The sequence below is a fragment of the Chamaea fasciata genome, unplaced genomic scaffold, assembly GCF_029207755.1.
Source record: "Chamaea fasciata isolate MVZ Bird 193981 ecotype frontalis unplaced genomic scaffold, bChaFas1.0.hap1 SCAF_16, whole genome shotgun sequence".
Lineage (NCBI taxonomy): Eukaryota > Metazoa > Chordata > Aves > Passeriformes > Sylviidae > Chamaea > Chamaea fasciata.
This window is the reverse complement of record NW_027094101.1, coordinates 15,761,562-15,781,309: the sequence shown is the minus strand read 5'-3', so window position 1 is coordinate 15,781,309 and position 19,748 is coordinate 15,761,562. Positions and strand designations below refer to the sequence as shown.

At 56.7% G+C, this 19,748-nt stretch overlaps 1 protein-coding gene across 3 annotated transcripts in view; it reads right to left on the bottom strand.

Moving 5' to 3' along the window:
* Positions 1–300: 300 nt before the first annotated feature.
* LOC136297821 (ankyrin repeat and fibronectin type-III domain-containing protein 1-like) overlaps positions 301–19,748 on the bottom strand; it is a 214,904-nt gene continuing 195,456 nt past the window's right edge. For all 3 annotated transcript variants that reach the window (XM_066198069.1, XM_066198070.1, XM_066198071.1), the window contains 18 exons: positions 15,024–15,225; positions 14,500–14,707; positions 14,018–14,212; positions 13,648–13,761; positions 12,986–13,083; positions 11,415–11,505; positions 9,514–9,621; positions 9,178–9,277; positions 8,537–8,669; positions 7,675–7,794; positions 7,125–7,340; positions 6,673–6,839; positions 6,121–6,271; positions 5,226–5,394; positions 4,816–4,982; positions 3,780–3,990; positions 2,828–3,498; positions 301–778 (listed from right to left, as the gene is read on the bottom strand). In XM_066198069.1, coding sequence (XP_066054166.1) covers positions 491–778; positions 2,828–3,498; positions 3,780–3,990; positions 4,816–4,982; positions 5,226–5,394; positions 6,121–6,271; positions 6,673–6,839; positions 7,125–7,340; positions 7,675–7,794; positions 8,537–8,669; positions 9,178–9,277; positions 9,514–9,621; positions 11,415–11,505; positions 12,986–13,083; positions 13,648–13,761; positions 14,018–14,212; positions 14,500–14,707; positions 15,024–15,225 — 3,409 coding nt within the window. In that variant the 3' untranslated portion in view covers positions 301–490. The remainder of the gene's footprint in view (positions 779–2,827; positions 3,499–3,779; positions 3,991–4,815; positions 4,983–5,225; positions 5,395–6,120; positions 6,272–6,672; positions 6,840–7,124; positions 7,341–7,674; positions 7,795–8,536; positions 8,670–9,177; positions 9,278–9,513; positions 9,622–11,414; positions 11,506–12,985; positions 13,084–13,647; positions 13,762–14,017; positions 14,213–14,499; positions 14,708–15,023; positions 15,226–19,748) is intronic.

Genomic DNA, 19,748 nt, shown 5'->3' with positions numbered 1-19,748 from the left:
CCTTGTGGCTCTTGCCCTCTCCTCACTGACACCACAGCCCTCCCCAGCAATCCTCTGTGGCTTTGCCTTTAGTGAATCCCAAACAAGGTTTTCCAGAAAAAAAAGAAAGGGGGAAAAAAAGTATTGCTGCTTCTTCTTGTAATATTTTTCCTCTCTCTCTCTCTCCCCCTCTTTCTCCTTAAAAATGTTTACTTTCAAAAATTCCATTCCTGCAGAGATTCCTCCTGAGCTCTGAGGTCTCCGGACTCCACCCTCTTCTTCTCCAGTCAGAAAAACTGAGTCTCAATGTCTCTTTGGTTAAAAAAAAAAAAAAAAAAAAAAAAAAAATTTAAAAAATAGCACGAACAAATAACACACAACCCAGTATGATCCCATTCCACCCCGCGGATGCCTGATGAGAGGGTGTCTGTGGAAGAAGGAAGCATCAGAGACGAGCTGTCTGCTCTCTGGAAGTGGAGGTCTCCACTCCATCCCGTCGGCTCTCCTGCTCTCATACGGTGGTCGCTGGCCCGTACTGGAGCACCAGAGGGGACGTCTCCTTGATGCGAACGTAGAACCGTCCCTCGGGCTGGCTGGTGTGGAGGGACAGAGGCAAGAAGTCATCGGGGAGCCACCGCTCACTCTCGTCGGCAGCGAACACCAGTCCAAAGTGCTCCAGCTGCTCCTCGCCGTAGCAGACGGCGGCCGAGACACCCAGCACATCCCGCGAGAGGCCGTTCATCTCCAGCACCACCAACTTCACCACCTCCCTGGCAGGCGTCTGGCTGGTGATGTGCAGCTGTGGAGAGAAAGAGGTGGGAGAGATGGATGGTAAGGGGGAGGAGTGAGGAGGAACAGGGGCTGGAGGCAGCGCACGGCATGGAGGTATGGTGAGGGTGGAGGAGACCACAGCTGCCCCAGTGGTGCCCGTGAGCAGGTGGCAGCAGCCTGGTACAGAGCCATGGGCACACTATGCCCAGGGAATGCCCAAGGGGTGTCCCGGCAGGCCAGGGCCAAAACTCATGGACTGCTCTCCTGCCTCCACACCTCTCTTCAAGCCCTTGCCACTCAACCCTTGCATGTCTCACCTGCAGCTTTGCTGTGACTGCCCCACTTTCTCATCACCTCTAGCTGGAGAGGGACAGTCCCTGTTCTGCTCCTGGTACCATGGAGGGATCTGTGTGATGTGTCTCTTGTGAGCAGGATCCAGACCCTCAGGCCAGCTGGACCACAACAGCTCTGCCAAACTACAGCTGAAACCTCTTTGGAACACGGAACTACATCTCATCCCGTGCACAAGCTTGGGGTTCTCCCACCAACAGCTACCCTTGCCCTCTGGTTCCCTGGGGACAGCCCTGTGAATCCCAAATCCTGTCAAGAAAATGAGCTCATCCCAGCTGCTAACCCTGGGAGCTGCTGCTTGGCTTCAAAGGCCCAAAGGCAGGACATCCATCCTTGCCCAGGCAAGGCAGCATTTCCTTTGGCGCATCTGTGAGGGCTTGAGGAGCGCTGGGAGCGCTGCCCCGGCAGGGTGGTCCCAACCCTCGGCCCATGTGAGCACTGCCAGCCCTAAACAGCCGTGGCAGGGCTCAGCTGATTTACACCAGCCGAGGAGCCGTGCCTTTGAACTCGCCTTTCTTCGAGGAGAACATCGTAAAACGCTTTCAAGCAGGCGTGTCCAGAGCTTTGCAACTTCAAAAGCCACACGGGCAGCCCGCCAAGAACCCGAGGGCTGCGCTTCAGTTCCACAGAAATCTATGGGCATTCCTCAAATGGAAAATAATCCGGTGAGGCAGAGTTGTCTCTGCTAGGATGTCCTGGCTGGGTGCAGAGACACTGGCTATCAAACCTCACCAGCAATAAACCAATCAGCCTGTTGGCTCTGTTCTTCCTCTGCCATTCCTTTAGGGTTGCTTTCAACACAAACCAGTCCATGATTTAATGATTTTCTGCTCCATCATCCTCAGTCCAGGGCACTAGGAATGTCTTGGAAGGGAAATTTCAACAGGGGAAGGATGTCTATGGCTGGGACCAAAGGAGGTCACAAAGCCAGAGGGGACTTGCCCCAGATGTGTGTCCTGGGGGATGTCCTCTATGGGGGATCCCACCTGGAGCATGTGTGAGTGATCAGAGCTGGGGGGGGTCAGCTCTTGGCAGCAAAGCCCTCATGGAGAGGAGTCAGGTCACACAGCTGCTCCAGCAGTCTGAAGGGGCATGGCATGAACTCTGCCTGCTGCCCCAGCTGGAACTGGAGTGAGTTCTGCCACTGGAGTTGCCACAGGCTGGAGACAAAAGGCTCCTGCTCTCTCTTCCCTAATGGGGAAGGCTGGAGCAGAGACCATGCACCTGGGAAGGGGAGGCTGTAGGAGGAGCACAGCCAGGGCAGGGGTGACAGCTGAATTTTGGCCCAGAAGGATGATGTGTTTGAACACCAGGATGTGGCAAGAACGTGACAAGGACATGGCAATGTGTCCTTTGCTCTGCCTGCCCACACTGGGTGGCACCAATCTATTGTCACCTGCTGAACTACAGACCAAGAGCTGAACTTCACCCCCACCGCCTTGTCCCCAAAATTCACTACATGTGGCCCTGGCTCACTCCTTCTGCAGCTGTAGCCATCTCTCCTGCAGAGACACCCTGTCCTACTGGGAACCTCATCACTACTGCAGGGACAGAGGGAGTCAGGGCAGGAGTGCTGCGGGTCTCCAGGGGACCTCACCCCTGGGATGGTGTAGGATGGGGAGGTGCCCCAGGTATGGGGCACATGAGCCTTGCTGTCCCCATCCTGGCAGCCCTGTCCCTCCGGGCATGGCAGAACCGCTCTGCCACCTCCTACAGGCTTTGGTACCTTGACACTGGTCTCTTTGGAGAGTCCCGTTTCGTACTGAGGGCAGACCCTCAAGGTGACAGAGCCCGGCTTCTTCCCTTGGTCGGCCAAGCCCCTGGGCTGCTCTGGCTGCTGCTCTGGCAAGTTCTGAGTCCACTCATCCGAGCGTGTCCAGCAGACGGGCTCTGAGCCCTGCCTGCCCCGGCCGCACTCGGGGCTGGGTGCTGAGCCAGTCCCCAGCCTGAGCTGGCCACAGGGGCCCGTGGTCCTGCTCTCTGCTGGGGAGCTGTCCACGGAGCCGGGGCAGGACTTTCTCGGGGCGGGGCAGTGGGGCTTGGGGAAGTCCAGGCTGCTGGTCCGAACGCAGTACGCCTGTCGCTTCTCCGTGATGCGCAGCAGCTCGATCTGCCGGCTGGGCAGGACAAAGTCACTGTCATAGAGCTTGGGTGGTGGCTGTGGCTCCTCCGCTGGTGGCGGCACTGGCGGGGAGGCCTTGAGCTCATGGCTCTGCAGGACATCGGGGGCACTGTCCCGCAGGGTGCGGGCCGCCCGCCGGCTGCAGCACTCGGGCCCCGAGGATGAGTACAGCAAGTCCAGCTCCTTTGGGCTCTGCGCCCGGCTGGAGTCGTAGTCACTGTCAGTGGCCAGGAACACCTCCGAGGAGCCTTCCTCATCCGACAGCCCGTGTGAGTCTGCGAGGGGTGAGAGAAGCAGAGAGGGGCTCAGCCTGATTGTGGACAGCCCCTGCTGAGGTGGAACCCAAGGAAGCCTCTGAGGTTTACCCCCTTTGTGGCACACTGAGCTGCGTTCGCCACGGCACAGCAGAGCGGGTCCTGCCCTGGCTGAGACTGACTGCCCTGCCCGACTCCCAGCTCCAGCCCTGCCGGCTCCTTGGGTGCGGCCACCCCGACCCACTGAGCACAGGCAGCACCTGAGCCCACCAAGCAGGAGCTTTGCACATCTGGGTCCTTACCAGAGTTGAGCTTGCGGCTGGTCTCTGGTGAGGGCACTGGGGACGGAAGGTAGTCAGGGTGGGACGAAGAGGATTGGGTTTTCTCCTTCACTGGCCCCCCGGCCTCGCTGAGGAAGCCACTGAGAGATACCCCACAGGAGGGCTGCTTATAGCGGGCATGCTGCAGGACATCCATGATCCAGCGCATCTCTCGCCATATCTCCTCCATTTGCTGCCAACAGAGGAAATGGAGGAGCCCTTTCACATAGCCAATGACAGCAACAAGAAAGTCCCATGGCAAAACACGGGGTCTGTACACACACCTCTCCCCAGAGCTTTGGGGGAATCCGCTGCTGGTTCAGCAGGGGTGCTGGGGACAGGGGTACTGTGGGATGCTCTTTTGCAAGTCCATCCCAAAGTGCACATGCAGGCCCTTTTCTAGCAAGGAGGGCATGTGCAGTGCTGAAGCTTTTGGGTCTCTCCTTGGGATTTTTAATGTGATCATTGCAGTAAGAAGTTGCTTGATAAAGCAACTGCAGCCTGGAGAAGAGAAGGCTCCAGGGAGACCTCAGAGCCCCTTCCCAGTGCCTAACAGAGCTCCAAGAGAGATGAAGAGGGACTTGGGACAAACAAGCGCCTGGATAGACAGGGCAAGGGGATGGAGTGACAGGACAAGGGGGCATGGCTTCCCACGGCCAGAGGGCAGGGTTAGATGGGATATTGGGAAGGAATTGCTCCCTGGGAGGGTGGGAAGGCCCTGGCACAGGGTATCCAGAGAAGCTGTGGTTGCCCCTGGACCCCTGGCAGTGTCCAAGGCCAGGTTGGACATGGCTTGGAGCAACCTGGGATAGTGGAACGTGGAACTGGATGAGTTTTAATGTCTGTTCCAACCCAAACCATTCCATGAATCTTTGAAAGACCAGCCTGTTGCTGCCCATCAGTTACATCAGAGAAATACCCCAGGGCCGCCATGACCAGGGAACAGCCCTGGTGCAGATGTTGCTGCCTGAGTCCTGGCAGGCTATGGGCACTGTCGAGCCTGGCTCCCACACCATACCTGGATGTAGTCCTGAACCTGCTGGTGCCTCTGCTTGGCAGTGGAGAGTTCGGCATCGGAGAAGGCCTCCCTGAGGCTCTGCTGGGAGAGGAGTGACTCCAGCTCCAGCAGGGCGGACACCTGGCAGTACTGCGTGATGAACTCCCTGTCATATGTGAAGAAGTGGACTGGGAGAGGAAACAAAAGGGAGGATGAAAAACGTGAGGTCCCATGCTGTGGATGCCCTACACCCAAGATGAGGAGACAACACTGTCCATTAGTCCACCTGGACAGCCCTCAGTACACCCCTCCATGCCTCCTCCCCAGGGCATGAGGGAATTCTAGCCATCCCACTGCACAGCCCAGCTCTCAGGAGACCTCAGAGGAGAGGGGGACCAACAGGGTTGGGTTTTGGCATTCCCTCTGCTCACCCAGCTCAAAGATCTGCAGTGGCAGTGTGAGGAAGCCAGAGTGTGGGGTGTAGGGGTTGTTCTGGCCTGGAGCAGTGCAGACGTCATCTGATGGAGGCAGCAGCAGCAGGAAGGAGACCTGATCCCCAAAGTTCAGCACCTCTTGGCTGTACAGACGGAAGTCTTTGGCCTGCAAGGAGACAGTGTAGGGAACAGCTGCACACATCACCTGGTGAGTCCTCTGCCCAGTCCTGGTGCACAGAGTAGTTCTCAGGGACCACCTGCAGGCACAGGACACTGCAGCTTCAGCACATAACCAGAGGCTCCTTGCTTCTGGCAAAATCTGCATAATCTCATCACTTCTTCTTTAATTTTTCCTAAAAGTCTCAAAACTTCTGGTCAAAGTCACCACGGCAGGGTGTCAGAAATGTGCCACCAGCAATGGCTCAGGGAGGTGTCCTCCCAGCTGCCCAGCCACAAGCACATGCCTGTCATTGGTGCTGGTGGGTTGCTTCCCAGCAGATACTTGGCATGGTGGAAGGTTTCTCCCCATACAGTCTGGCCCCAGGGGCTGCAGCTCCAGACCAGCACTGGCCAGGGACCAGACTGCTTTGGAGGGGGCAGAGTTGGGCTAGTCTCGTGCTGCCCAGGATCAAACCACTGGCAGCAGTAACAAACCCAGATTTGCTGTTGTTGCTTTGGGGGTACAGTGTGGGAAGGACAAACAGCTCCTGTGGACACTGTCCCTGGGCAGGCAGACTCACCACTCACCTTCTGTTTGCACAGCACTAAAATCCGGGTGCTCCAGGTCCACAAGGAGGACCAGACATGCAGTTCCCCACCTGCTGCAACCACCAGCACCATGCTCATAGCCCCGTCCCCTCCCTCTGCCCCAGACTTTGGTTCCTGTCTCTACCTCTTGCAACGGGATGTTCACCAGGGTCATCAGTTCCTTGATGGCCACTTGGAGCTCCTGAAACAAGGGGTTCTGGGACCTGTCAACCTCTGGATCTGTGGGAACAGGCTCCTCCACGCTGGCCATCTTCTGCAGCCACTCCCACTCTTCCCTGCAGAAGGCCAGAGACAGACAGGTGAAGGAGGGAGCAGTTTGGATGGATGTGGACACAATTTCTCTGAAAGCTGTGTTTGCCTGGCTGTTCCTCTCCCAGACAGCGCAGCACCCCCAGCAATGTCGGAGTGGTGGAGGTAGAGAGGGAATTTGGTTTGCTCTAGGCTGAATCAGAATCACAGAATATGCTGAGCTGGCTGGGATCCACAAAGATTGTCGAGTTCAGCCCTGATCCCACACAGGACACCCTAACAATCCCACGCTGTGCCTGAGAGCGCTGCATGACAGGGATAAGTGGGAATATTAGGCTGTTGCTGAAGCAGGAGGTGACGGATGCTGTTAGCCTGGGTGGGACAGAGCAGCCTGGCTGCCCTGGCTGAGCAGCCCTGCAAATCCCACCTGGAAATGTTGGGGTTGGAGCGAATCTTGACATGGCACAGGATGTTGGGGAGCTGCTCTGGCACCAGCACTCGGATCTGATCCACGGCACTGCACAGCTTCAAGTAGCCCAGGTAGAGGCCTGCAGAGAGGGCATGGCTGCTCCGCTGGTGATAAGCCAGCTTGTCCTAGGAACAAAGACACTGCTGGACTGAGCAAGTCCTCACAGAGGGGCCTGTGCTGATGCCATAGCACAGCCAGTCCAGCTGGAGAAGGGAGCAGCACAGGAAGACAACCTGGTACTGTCAGGGTGAATCTGGGATCACCTTGATGCCTCCCCTTGAAACAATAGGACTTTTGGAGGCTGGCTGGGCTCTGCTCCCCCTCTGCTGTGACCTTTCCAGGCCGAGGGGGAGCAGGGAGCACTGGTGTTCCCCAGGGGCGCCCACTGCAATCCCTGCCCCAAGACACACCTGGAGGGAGATGAGCAGCGTGTCCAGAGCAGTGGGCTCCTCTGGGGAGGACACGGACTTGCGGCTGGTCTGCAGCTTGCAGATGGGGACCCAGCGGACACTCTCAAAAGTCTGGTTGGTTTTCACCTCCTTCAGGGTGACGATGAGGATGTTGCCCTGTTTGTCTTTGATGGGCTCAAAGAAGACCTGCCCCAGGTCCTGGATGCCCAGCAGTCCCTGTGCGAGGGTGGGAAGGCAGGAGAAAGCAGAGGGTCAGAGGACATCCTGGAAGTATGGTGGTTCTGGGCAGCTGGGATGTGCCTGCAGCTGCCTGCTGGAAACCAGTCTGCCCAGAAAAGCACCCTGATGGTCCCCAGCCCCTTTTCCTGGGACTGCCATGACCCCTGGCATCTCACAGTCCCATGGCCAGAGTCCTGGCAGGGACACACAGTCATGGCCAGCAGATCCTGGGTTTATCCCAACTATGGCACATGCACGTGCTGCTCCCAAGGGAGCTCATACCCCAGTGTCCCACTTAAAGTGTCTGTTCCACAACCAGGCTGACCCTCACCTGCATCTGCGAGATGGCCAACAGCATCTTGAAGCGAGTCTGCAGGATGCAGGAGCAGGAGGACTGGGAAACAGTGACACACTGCCGCAGCCACAGGATCTCATCCCACATACATGACACCTGCGCACACCAAAGAGTGTCACCACTGCTGCAGCTGGGTCACACCAGGGGGTTTTGGGGAAATCGTTTGCCTCTCTGAGTTGGGTTAGGAATGTGCCTGGGCATGCAGCATCTCTCAGCAGGGGTGCAAATAAATCCCTGTGCCATAGGTACTGAGATTTCTCCAGTGTCTGTACCTAAGGGCAGCCCTGAGCCATGTCCACTCAGACATCCATCTTCATCTAGGACTGAAACCTTAACTTTGAATAGAAGCTGGCCAAGGTGGGGAGGGAGAAGAAAGCACTCTCCATCAGTAGATAAGGACCACACAGCAAATTATTTTGGCCTTGAGCTGCCCACATGCCCTTTCCCCAAGTCTGCTGACATCAGAGGAGCTGGCAGCAGCTCCCTGTACATCCTACAGCAGAGAGAGAGGTGCCAAGGCAGGATGCTGAGGGGAAGCAGTTCAACAGCCACTGGTATCCCCGTGGAGAGGCAGTGCCCAGCCACCCCGGCACACAGCCTGCCCAGCGTGGCACTGGTCTGTCATCCATCTTTGGGCTCCCAGGGGTTGGGATGAAATGCCATTCCCTGGAAGTTTCCTAGTCCGTGCTGAACCCCAGCAAGCTGGAAGGCCATGGGCTGCCTGCACTGCCAAGCCCCAGTGTCCGGGCTGGAGGGGCAGTGGTGTTGCCTGATACCTGTCTGGGTCACCCTGGCACTCTTGGACCTCTGCCCAAGCAGAGTCCCCTCGGCCACCTACCTTGGTGAGCCAGAGGAAATCCTGCATGAGCAGGCATGAATAGGTGTCATCAATCTCCACCACGGGGATCTGGTCTTCATGAGTCACCAGAATATTGTCATCCTTGTAGAAGATGGCTGTCAGGTAGAGGCCCCTGCATGGGACGGAAGACAGACTTCAGTGCCATCCCTAGCTGCCAGCTCCATCTCCCAAAGGGTCTCTTTCCTGAGGGGAGAGGAGATGCCCTGCCCCAGGTCTGCACTTCTCTCCAGCAGCCCATGGCAGAAGAGGCTTGTGGCTGGTATGGGAGCAGGAACCCAAGCAGATACCATGGCCCATGACCCTGCAGCACAATGGGACAGAGATGGGCCAGACTGTGCAGGGAACACTCTGGATCTGAACAAGGTGGGGTGCAGGTAACGGTCAGGTGGTGCAGGGATCTGGGCACCAGCACAGCTTGGCTAGTCCAAATGGAGACACCAAGAAAACTTTGGATCTCTGGGCCATGGCACTCATCTCCACTGACATCATCAGCTCACTCCCAGTGCAGATCCTGCTCGGAGTACCCAGCCCCCGGTGTGCAGGCACAGGTCTCAGGATGGGCAGCTCTACAGCCCGGCTGGGACAGGGGCTCTCACCAACCCCGTGCACCAGCCTCTCACCGCTTCAGTGTCTTGAGAAACTTGCTGCCAGGATGGAAGAGGTGCTTGAGGCTCTTGGAGACCGAATGCTTTCTGCTCTGGGGCTGGTTCTTGCAGGGCTCTGTGGAGCAGAGAGCAGAGGATGACGCAGCAGGAGATGAAGAGCTGATGCCAACCCGTTGGGAAGGCTCTGCTGAGGTCTCCACTGCCTGAGCTGTCTCCCTGCTCTGCTCATCCATGGCACAGACCGATTCTTGCACCACCCCAGCTCTGTGGATCACACCACAACCCCGGTGGACTCAGCTGCCCTGCTCACTCCCCCCCCGGCTTCCCTGGAGCACTGTGCTGTGGGCTCACCGTGGCAAATGCAGTGCTGGTGGACGGTCTTCACCTGGCCCAGCAGATGGTCCAGAGCTTCAGCCTGTCCCCTCCGCCGTGGCGCCCGGCCATCATACTCCCGCCAGTCTGTGGGGACAGACGGGCATCACCCCCAGCACCCCTTGCCCTGGGGAAAAAGGGGTTTCTATCCCCTCCTCCCACATCAGCTGGGTGTCTCCCCAGTGCCACAGCATGGCAGCAGTTGTGGGTGCTGGACACCTCAGGGTGTGCTGGGAGATCCCCGGTTTTGTGCCACTCTTCCCAGGAACATCCCGCTCTGCACAGCACTTTGTGACCACCCCTGGCCTCCCCACAGCGTGGCAGGGACACACGAGAGGGAAGGAACAAGGTTCTGTCTGTTGCTGCTGCACTTCACTGGCCTTAAAAAATAAAATTCTTTCCAGTCTCTTCCTCCAGGTCTTCCCCAGTTACTCCAGATGAGTGCTGGGAGCTGGGCTTACCTCGACAAACACATAAATAAACTCCCGCCAGCTCCACCCGCTGTGGGATGGCAGCAGGACCGTGAGCAGGGCTGGGGACCTGCCGGCTCTTCTCCCTCAACTGTATATTAATTGCTTTAAACACCCCCTGTGTCCTGCCCGCTGCTGTTTTCCATGGAAAGTTCAGCTCTGTTAACTTTGGCTAGAACTTGCCGCTATTTTTAGTAGCTTTAAAAACACCCAGGGAGGTGCCTGACTATATTCTGCTGGGCCAGGGAGGGATCTCTACTGAAGGGAGAAATATTACTGGCAATAAAATAAATAAAGCCCACTCCTGTCTGATTCACTTCAGCCACACATTTAATTGATGCCACCTGGATCTTGGTCACAGGGAATGTGACCTGTGTGAGGTGGCAAATGGGTTTTAAAGTGGGTGCAAACATGACAGGGACAAGATAAAGCCCAGGTAGTGGACTGCTGTGCCCTTGCTATGTGCATTCCTAGACATGCAAATGGATTTTTGGTGATTCAGTGCTCTGTGGATCTGCAGTCAGAGCTGTGTGTGGGGCTGCACATCTCTGACCCATCACTGTTCACATCCACCTGTTCTCAGCGCCCTCACTGCTCCTGGGAGCAGCAGCCCTGCTCCCTGGGTGCCTCCAGCATGGTGGTACAGGATGTGCTTCCATGGCCTGATCCTTGGGACAAGCTCAGCCTCCCATGGGGCTGCTCCTTACTCATTCACAGCACCAATCCCATGGGACACCACACAGGCACCTGTTTTGGGATTGGTGACAAGAGGCAGAGGCCATTTTGGAGCCCCCTCAGTCCTGAACTTTACCCTTTGGGCTGCTCCTTCCAGCTCAGTCCTCCTGGCCCTTCTCCACCCAGCACCCCGGGGTGCCTTGTGTGACATCCAGTGGCTGTATCCTTACTTTTTTTTTTTGGAGCCAGCATGGGGAGGAGAGTGCTGACAGCCCAGAGCTGGTCTCTGTTGGGGCTCATGACCCCCATTGCAGCTCCATGCCAGGGAATGCAAGTCCTTGGGTCTGGGCTGGATGGGAGAGACCATTTGGTGGCACAGAGTGAGAGGCCACTGCCACCCAGGACCATTCAGAATCCTAGCTCAGCCACCTCCTAGCTTCCTCTGGGGGATGAGCTGATCCAGGTGGTCTGAAATGGCTCAGCCTTTCCCAGGAGGCAAGGCTAATTCGAGGCTGAAAAATCACTACTTGGCAAAGCACCTGTTGGCTGGAGGCAGCATCCCAGACCCCCAGGCACAGCCTCCCTGCCTGGCCTGAGACTCCAAATTCTGCCTCTGCCCCTGGGTCCGCTCACTTGCATCCCAGCAGTGAGAGGGACGCCTGGATGGCACAGGGAGCTGCCCTGACCCCCCCACCCTGGGCTGGCTCCCATGGGAGTGTTCCCGGGGGTACTCACTGGAAGGGATGGCGAAGGGGGGCATGGAGGCTTGTGGGGGACCCCAGCCCTTCATGTTGTAAGCAGACACGCGGATGTGGTACGCCGTGCCCTGCAAGGAGAGCAGCACACTCAGCATGCCCACGCCTCTCCTGGCTTGGCCAGCAAGGCAAGGAGGATTCCCCCCAGCCCACTGCTCCAGTACACCATGAGGAGCACTCAACTGGGATCCCACAGTCCAAGTCACTGGCTCTTACCTCCCCTCCTGTACAAAGTTCTTGTTACGAGACACTAGAGAATCCCTCTGACCCTGCTGGGTGGGTTTGGGGCACGCAGAGGAAGGAATGGACATTGCAAATGTCCCTTGCCAAAGATGCTCCAGCCTGAAAGACTCAGTGCTTCTGTGGACTGGGGTGTTGATGATCCCCTGGGGCATGTAAGGATCCAGCCCCTGGAGACAGGGAGCTGGCCCAGCACTGGCAAGGACTTGGAGCACAGTGACAGTGATTAAAACCTCTGATTAAAGCCCAGTCAAGCTGCCAGATGTTGCCAGGCCTCCAGGCACTCATGAAGGCGACAGGAGCCTGTGAAGCAGCTCTGAGAGTGTGATTGATGGGCTTGGAGCAGTTTGTGGCAGCCATGCTGCTTCAGGCTCTGCTCGAGCCCCTCCTGCCGCACTGAGGGCAGCTCCCACCTTGACAGTGCTCCCGGGCTCGGCACTGCTGCTGTGCCTAAGCCCTTCTCACCTCACCAAGGGTGCTCTCTGCTCCCCGAATCAGTGCTCCCTGCCTGCCTACTCCTGGTAAGGGTGACCCCATTTATCCCAGCATCTGTCCTTGTTCCCATCCTGAGCTCCATCCCACCACAGTCCCCATGTCCCTGGTGCTGGCCCAGGCACGGCTCTTGTGGTTCTCAGGGAGATAAAACAGCAGAAAGCCACAGCCCCACCAGCCATGATGTTGCTGAGCTCCCGAAGATGGGGATGGGGCTGGTCCCCCCCTCTCGGTGACATTGAGGCTGGGGCGAGGGGTTGGACTGCGCAGGTGGCAGAGGAATGAGCCACTGATTTATTGCCCAGGAAGAGCCTGGGTGGAGACAGGAGTGGGATGGGGGACGGAGGATAAATCAGGCACTGGGTGAATGGGCCCATTCTGCCTGTCACTGTCGAGTCCCCAGGCACCCTGGCAGGGAGGTTCCCCTCTGTCAGTGGCTGCGGCCGTGTGGGGGCAGACAGATGCCTCTCCCAGCCCTACACGCTTGGCTCTGCCCAGGCTGTGCCCACAGCACGTAGCATGGCACAATTCTATTGTTCCTGCTCAGAATGATCACGGACACAAACAATCATTAAGGTTGGAAAAGGCATCGAAAATCACTGAATCCAACCACTGCCGAGGCCACCACTAAACCATGTCCCCAAGTACCAAACACACATCTTTTGAACATTTCGAGGGATGACGACCCCACCACTGCCCTGGTCAGCCTGTGCCAGTGCCTGATCCCATCCTCGCAGGCTGCACTATGGCCTGTGGCTTTTCCCAGCTGTGAGCTCTCCCTACCGAGCCCTGCCCGCTGTGGGCACCCCCAGCACTCACCGACACCAGCCCCTGGATGGTGAAGTGCAGGTCCTTCAGCTTGTCAATCACAGCTTCTCCCAGCAGCGGCGAGAAGGTGGGGGAGCAGCTCCACTCTACTGCAAGGAGAGACCCCAAGGTGCCATGAGGCCCTGGAGTGGGGACAGGCCACCAGGGCTGGGGCAGCATGTCACAGACAGCAACTGCAGACAGTACAGGAGATGGAGGCAGCGGAGTGAAGGCAGGGGAAAAGGCGATTCATAGTGGGGGGAAGGTCATGGGGAGCTGCTGTCCTCACCAAGCCACATAAAATGGGGTCAACACCTTTAATTGGTGGCTCAGAAGTGGGGCATGGACGAAATTCTTCCAGAAGCCAAAAGTATCTGGTTTAAATGGGTGAGGGGTGCAGGACAACAAAGTCTTCCCAGTGTGCAGGATGAGGAGGCAACCAACAAGTGACACCCCAAGTTTTGCCTTGGTGCAGGATGATGTTTGGTCTAGCTCAGAGGATTTGGGTGGTGGCCAGGCTGTCCAGCAGCCCTGACTTCTTCTGTGCTCCAGCATAAAAGTGGCCTGACTGGGGTTTGGCAGCTCTGCCCATGGCTCTGTTGTGTTGACATGGGGTGCAAGGCACCTGCTGTGGCTGTGTGACCCTGCCCTGCTGCAGAGATCCTGGTCCTTACCTTTGTACTTGGTGACAACGGCTGAGTTGACGCTCAGGGGCTCCCAGAAGGTCACCTGCAATGAGGAGCTGCTGGCCACAGAGAGGTGGACGCTGCTGGGAGCATCTGGCACTCCTGGGGACAGAGAGTGCAGGGACTGCTACAGTGAGGATGGTCACTCTGAACCTCCCCATGTCCCTCTTGGGCCTCTCCCAGGCCCCAGGGACATATTCCCTGATGGAACACATTCTCCCCTCCATGCTCCCATACTATAAGTCCTGGCCACAGGGTGCAGGGACCCTCTGATGGGTGCTGGTGCCACACACAGCCCCACTCCTTCCCCCGGAGCAGGAACAGCCCCCCAGCCCCCAGCCCTGCTGCGGTCACTCACGGGCATGCTCAAACCCTGCCTTCATGCGCTTGTAAAGCCGGAATCGCCACTCCCAGGCCTTGAGCTGCTTCTCCTTCTCGGAGCAGTCGGCATTGGGCGCCTCGTTCACCACTTGTGCCATCAGCTCATTGACGCGCTGCTCCGCTTCCCGCACCAGCGTGGAGAGGTGCAGCGAGCGGCTTTCCAGGCTCACAACTGTGGGAGGGTGGGCATGGCCGTGGGGCCCAGGAGGAAAGGGAGGAGAAGGTGGTTAGGGCAAGCTCTGCCTCTGCTGGCCATGAATCCCCACCCCGAGACCCCATCCTGCCCTCCGTGTCCTGGTGCACATCTGAGTGCACGGTTCCCTCAAGTCCTGCTCCAGCCTGCAGTCTCCCAGAGCCCAGTGATCACCTCCCCACCTGCATCCAATGCCTGTGGTGCCCCACTGCACCACGCTGGAGACCCAGGTGATGGGCACAGCACAGCTCCCTGTCCCAACTCACAGTGTGGGCTCTCCTTCGCTCCCGCCTGCAGCAGGGCCCTGGCAATGGGAGCGTTGTTGGTCATGATGGCGATGTCCAGGGGCAGGAGCCCCTCGCTGTTGGGGGTGTTGAGGTCCAGCTCCTCAGGGCTGTAGTGCTTCAGCATCTCCTGCACCCTGTCAAGGTCCTGCAGCTCCACAGCCTCAAAGAGGGCAGCATTGCTCTGGAACTGCGTGAAAGGAGAAAAGCAACTGGGCTGAGCGCGGGGCACCCTCCTCCATCCCACCAAACACCCTGGACCCTCACTAGCTCCCCATGAACCCAATCAGGGAGAGAGTGCCCTCATCCCAAGGGCTTGGGAGCATCGGCTCTTTGCAGACACAGCCGAATGATGCCAAACACCTGGACCAGCTCCAACTGAACTTGCTACAGCTTCACTGAACACATTCTTGTGCTCCTTCCCAGCTTCCAGCACCACCCACAGAGGGACCCTCAGCCCCCACAGACCCCCCATCCCCATGTGGATGGAGCCAGCAGGCACTGACCAGGTAGGACTTGCGGAGCTTCTCCTTCTCGCCCCGTCCCACCAGGCTGCCCTCATCGAAGGAGGTGTAGTTGACACGGAATTTCCCAGACAGGTTTCGGTAGAGCCTCTTGGCCGCGTTTGGTGAGGAAGGGCCTGGTGGCTTCCTGGCCTGTGCCAGCTGCAGGTCCCGCATCTGCTGCGTCATTTTAGGGGAGGATGACCTGGGAAAAAGACAGGAGGGAAATGAGGCATGGAGGATGTGCCAGAAAGGCAGAGGGACATCTGTATTGTCAGGACCAAGACAGGAATGGGGACAGCCAGAGCACTCCCAGGCAGCACCAGTGTGAGCAGCTGCAAGGTGGACGCCAGTGCCGGCAATGCCCTCACCCATCTGTTTTCACCTGACGCACATCTTTCCCTCCTCCCCACCACTGCTGCTGGCCCTGCAGGGGTACCAAGGGGCTCATATGATCCCTGCAGGTAAGACATTTCCATCTAGACACAAGCTGGGATGCCCAAAGCCACCTCAGGCTGCTCAGGTCTACCACTGCTCTGGATCCATCTGGCCAGGGCAATCTCTCCACATGCCCAGTCTCCACCATCCAACTCCTACAGAGATGGGCTTCCCCATCCAGGGATGCCCAGCCCCTCAGCAGTGGAGGCTGCAGGGCCTGGCAGCCCCCAGGCCTGTGCTGGGTGAGTGCTGTCCATCACCACTGGCTTGGGATAGCCTCGTGTACCCTCTCCACACCCATCCTTCTACAGGAACTCATGTCCTGCACTTACCACCAACCCTCAGCCCTTTTAGTACATGACTTTTCTCAGAGTTGTTATTCCAGCAAAGGGCACTCTCTGGAAGTGAACTGGGAGCAGAGAACATTAAGGGCCATTTCTAAGGCAATGTCAGATCCTGATGGGGACCAGGGACCCCAGACTTCTGCTCACCAGGAGTTCCAGGCTTCACAGCTGCTTCTTACCTTCTCCATCCATTAACCTACAAAATCTTTTCTCCTCTCTGACTGTAGAATCACAGACTGGTTTGGGTCGGAGGGGACCTTGAAGACCATCTGGTTCCAATGCCCTGCCACTGGGACATGGTTTTGATTCTTATTTTCAATATCTACAAGTCACAAGGAAAGCTGGTGTCTTTTCTGGGGCTCTCCAGAGTGGGAGCTGTCCCTCTCCCTGCAGCCAAGACCCTCCATCAATACCTCATCCCACCAGTCAAAATCCTCTGCTTTGGTGTGAACAGTGGCCTTGTTGCTGGTGGGGCTTTTGCCCATGAGTCATCCCCTATGGCATGGAGGGTTTCCACTGTGTCAAACATCTGATCCCCTTCTTGCTGGAGCTCTGGCACAGTTCCCAGAGAGGAGCATCAGGTCTAAGGAGCATTTAGCAGGGCTACACTTAACGCAGTTTTTCTCAGTTTTGACCCCATCCCCCTGTGTATAAGATCAGATATATAGGGGCAAAGTCTTCTCCTCCTTGCTTTATTGGTTAAATATCAAGTGTGATAAAAACATGACATTTGGCAGAAGGTTATGCCAAAACACTCCAGTGAGGCTGTGCCTGCAGTAAGGATGTTTATAAAGCCATCATCGTAAGACAGGATATTAATAACCCCTCGCTCTGTGCTCTTTGTCGTCCTCATTTCAGATGAGGCACAGTGGGCTGCAGAAGGACTTTAATGATTTTGCCTTTTATTACTGTGATATTTAAGAGTGGGAAATGCTGTGGAGGTTGGCTCCTGGCAATCACTCATCTCACCAGCTTCAGCCCGTGGATTTAGAGGTCTCCAGTGTGGCCCAAGCCGCGGTGCCAAGTTGCTGCCCTGGGTTACCCCAGGAATGGACATTATCTGAACACAGGGCTTCATGGATCAGACACTGAGCACCAAGCACACCAACCAAGGGCCCATTTGCAAAAGCAGACAGGTCTTTTGTCACTTCAGGTGGCAAAATATCCCTGAGCAGCCACATGGGAGTGGATGAGTTTTGAGCAGCAGAGTCCTACTGGTTCTGGTGAGGAGGAAGGGATCAGCATGCAGGAGCATGTCACCATGGTGGGAGAGACCTGCACAACGCAAGGAAGGGCTGGAAAACCAGTCCTGCAGTCTCTGGGACCTGCCTGGCTCTGGACATGGAGTCCTCAGCCTGTGCACACCACATGTCATCATGGACAGGGAGCAGCTCCTAGCACGGCCTCTCTTGAGGGCTCCTCATGCCAAGGGCCCACACACAGCACACACAAAGGGCAGGGACAGGATCCCACAGGGCACAGGGGCTGGACAGCAGCACTTCACTGCTCTGCACAGAGATGAGAGAAAAGCCACCTGTGCCTGAGCAGGCAGAGCTGTTCTGGCAGGAAGAGACAGGGAGGCAGGTCCTGACCCTGACATGCAAAACACTGCCTGGCATATTTAGGAAAGAGAACCAAATTGAGAGGGTCTCCAGCAAAACCTTACCCTTCCTCTTGTGTTTAAGAGTTCCCTGCAGCCCAAGTTCTTGTCTCTTCTCTCCACCTCCAGCTGCTGCTCAGAGGTGAAGGTGGCTCTTTCAGCAGGCTCATGAACAAGATGTGTAAATTCCACTGGCCACCCTTCTTCAAAGGAGGCCACAATGCTCTCCCACACAGAATGCTCTTCCCTCTCCAGAAGCTGGAGTAGACCCTGTTGTAACAGATCCCTGCTCCATTAGTGCCTGCAGAATCAGAGTTTAAAATGGAGTGGCGCTTTGGAGAGAAAGTCCTTTGTTCTGCCAATTAAAATACATGGCAAATGACCCGGTGCAGGCAGACTGCCCAGCTGGGAGGAAGCTCTCTCAGAGATGGCAGAAACAGAGATAGAGAGAAATTTCTCACTGTTTTCCCTCCTCTGATTTGCTTTTAATGAGAAGTAAAAAGATGGAAATTATTCAGTGCTCAGGAGTGAACATCTATGTATATTGAACCAGCTGCCCCCAAGATAAAGGAGTTTCCTGCCCTATGGTTATGAGTCATCTGGACTCAGTGAAATGATCTTGATTTATCTAGAGCTAAGCTTTGCCCTGGAGCAACTGATAGCTGAAAACAACACCTACAGATGTCCTGCCCTCAGGGGCCAACCAGCCAACACCAGCTCACCCCTGGCAAAGCCCCATCCTGCAGGGAGGTGTGGGAGGAGATCCCACTTCCTCTGCCTGAAGAATCTCAGTGCAGTCAAACTAAATTTATCCCAACTAAATTGGTTCTTGTTGCTAATTATTGTCCTACAGTCTGCAAGCAGGGGAGAGGAGCTTTGCCTGCCCCAGCACTTCAGGTCTCTGGCCATGGGGGATGTGTTTGTGACCATCAGGGAAGTGATGTGGACATCAGGTTCGCAGTGCCATAAACCCACACACCAGCAAACTCCAACACCCTCTCCATGAGGTTCTCTGGAAAGAGGAGTTGGGGCTGGTCACATCCATCTGGGGTCAGTCCTGGGCCTCTCATGACAAGAAAAACCTTGAGGGGCTGGAGCGTGTACAGAGAAGGAAACCGAGCTGGGGAAGGGGCTGGAGCAGCAGGAGCAGCTGAGGGAGCTGGGAAAGGGGCTCAGTCTGGAGAAAAGGAGGCTCAGGGGGGACCTTGTGGCTCTGCACAACTCCCTGACAGGAGGGGACAGCCGGGGGGGTCGGGCTCTGCTCCCAGGGAACAGGGACAGGACAAGGGGAAACGGCCTCAAGTTGTGCCAGGGAAGGTTTAGATTGGATATTAGGGAAAATTTCTTCCCTGAAAGGCTGGTTAGGCACCGGCTCAGGCTGCCCAGGGCAGTGGTGGAGTCACCACCCCCTGAGGGATTTAGAAGCTGTGTGGATGTGCCACTTGGGGACATTGTTTAGTGGTGGCCTTGACAGTGCTGGGTTAGTTGTTGGATTTCATGGCCTTAAATGTTTTTTCCAACCTTAGTGATTCTAAGTATGATTCTGTCTCAGGAAACCAATGCAATAGAGGTGGTTTTCTTTTTTTTTGAAAGCACATGAGGATGGATGAGCATAAGGCACCTTCATTTTTTCCCTTCCTCCAGCATCGCACACAAGCAAATCGACTGGGTAGTTCATAATGAGGGGTTCTGAATGTTAATGTTTGCAACACTGCAGATCTTGGCGTAGTAAAAAGTGTTAATAATTGTTGCAATTCCTTGATTTTAAGTGCATTTTGTTGAAGGGCGTAGCCCCTCTGAGTCTCCAGCTGAGAACCAGTCCCTGACAGACCCAGCTGCTGTGCCCCAGGACAGAGCCCAGAGCCCAGCGGGTGCCTGGACAGGCAGGGAATGACCACCCTGCCTACAGGTCACCAGGCCAGACAAAAGGAAGGAATTTTTTATCATGAGGGTGGAGAGGCCCTGGCACAGAGTGCCCAGAGAAGCTGTGGCTGTCACTGGATCCCTGGAAGTATTCCAGGCCAGGTTAGATGAGGCTTGGAGTAACCTGGGATAGCAGGGGTGGGATGAGATAAATGATCTTTAAGATGTGATAAATGATCCCTTCCAACCCAGAGCAGTCCATGATCCTATGATGTGGCTGGTGGGGACCACGGTGGCCGTCCCACGGCCCTCTCACCACCAGGAGCCTGGGCTGTGAGCAGCCCATGTGCCAGCCGTGCTGCTGCTGGAGGCAGTGACCCTCCAGCCACACCCCGAGGCTGCCTGCTCCCTGCTCCCTGCTGCCCCCCAGGATGGCAGTGGGAAGGAAAAGCTCCCGGGCGCCTGCCCAAGGTGGCAGTGTTA